The following is a 1,472-nucleotide window of genomic DNA, read 5'->3' on the forward strand; positions in this document are numbered from 1 at the left end:
GTGCGTGTGTGCCCCCCCCACCCTCACACCCACCTGGTCCAGTCCCGCAGCAGCCCCACGGCGGCGGCGTGTGGGTCCGGCAGCCCCCCCGGCCGGAGCCGTCCCTGTTTCCGGGCCAGGTGGGACAGGAATTCTCGGGGGTCGGCGCAGGGGGGTACCCCGTAAAGTGCCTTCAGCTGTTGGGGGGGGGTCACACACACAGTTGTCACCCCCCACATCTAGGTGTCACCCCCAAAGCCCCCTCCCCTCCCTTTGGGGCTGAAATGGGGAGGACACCCCCCCTCGTTGCCACAGCAACGCGCCTGAGACCCCCAAGGGGGGGTCACAACACCCCTAATCACCATGGCAACAGGTCCAAGACCCCCAAGGGGGGGGCACAACACCCCTAATCACCATGACAACAGGTCCAGTCCCCAAGGGGGGGTCAACAACACCCCTAATCACCATGGCAACAGGTCCAAGACCCCAAGGGGGGGTCACAACACCCCTAATCACCATGGCAACAGGTCCAAGACCCCCAAGGGGGGGTCACAACACCCCAAATCACCACGACAACAGGTCCAAGACCCCCAAGGGGGGGTCCCAACACCCCTAATTGCCACGACAACAGGTCCCAGCCCCCCAAGGGTGGGTCCCAACACCCCTAATCACCATGGCAACGGTTGCAAGACCCCAAGGGGGGGTCACCAACACCCCAAGGGGGGTCCCAACACCCCAAATCACCATGACAACAGGTCCCAGCCCCCCAAGGGGGGGTCACAACACCCCTGATCACCATGGCAACAGGTCCCAGCCCCCAAGGGGGGGTCACAACACCCCTAATCACCATGGCAATGGGTTCAAGACCCCAAGGGGGGGTCACTGAGACCCCAAGGGGGGGTCACAACACCCCTAATCACCATGGCAACGGGTCCAACACCCCAAGGGGGGGTCACAACACCCCTAATCACCATGACAACAGGTCCAAGACCCCCAAGGGGGGGGGGGTCACAACACCCCTAATCACCATGGAAACAGGTCCAGCCCCCCAAGGGGGGGTCACAACACCCCAAATCCCCACGACAACAGGTCCCAGCCCCCCACCCAAGGGGTTCCTCACCCACCTGCTCGGGGGGGCAGCGGCGTAAGATGTCGGCGGCGGGTCCCAGGGGGTCTTTCAGGCGCTGGGGGTCCAGGGCCCCCCTTAAGGGGGGGGCGATGCCGGTGGGGGGGTCCCCCGTTTCCATGACAACACCGGGACAGTCCAAGAGCTGGATGTGCCGGTCCAGCTGGACGGCCTGTAGGCACCTGGGGGGGGGAATTTGGGGGGATTGGGGGCGTGGCTTAGGATGCCACGCCCACTTTGGGGGTGTGGCTAATTAATTAGGCTCCTCCCAGTGGGGGGGGCTTACCTGGTGACCCCCGGTACCGCCCCCACCCCGCAGGCCCGGCTCCTTTTGAGGCTGTTGATGAGGCTGCTCTTCCCCACGTTG

The 1,472-nt window shown here is 64.8% G+C and overlaps 1 protein-coding gene across 1 annotated transcript; it reads right to left on the reverse strand.

Annotated features, from left to right (window-relative positions):
* Nucleotides 1-33: 33 nt before the first annotated feature.
* Nucleotides 34-1,466, reverse strand: LOC106900311 (guanine nucleotide-binding protein-like 3 homolog; the record flags this gene model as incomplete). The annotated part of the gene is made up of 3 exons (XM_014962326.1): nt 1,392-1,466; nt 1,104-1,287; nt 34-176 (listed from the first exon to the last, which is right to left on the reverse strand). Coding segments are annotated over exons 2-3 (266 nt in total), but the record flags the coding sequence as incomplete, so codon positions are not given.
* Nucleotides 1,467-1,472: the final 6 nt, after the last annotated feature.

Source organism: Calidris pugnax, unplaced genomic scaffold (assembly GCF_001431845.1).
Source record: "Calidris pugnax isolate Ruff unplaced genomic scaffold, ASM143184v1 scaffold1970, whole genome shotgun sequence".
In the NCBI taxonomy this organism is placed as follows: Eukaryota; Metazoa; Chordata; class Aves; order Charadriiformes; family Scolopacidae; genus Calidris; species Calidris pugnax.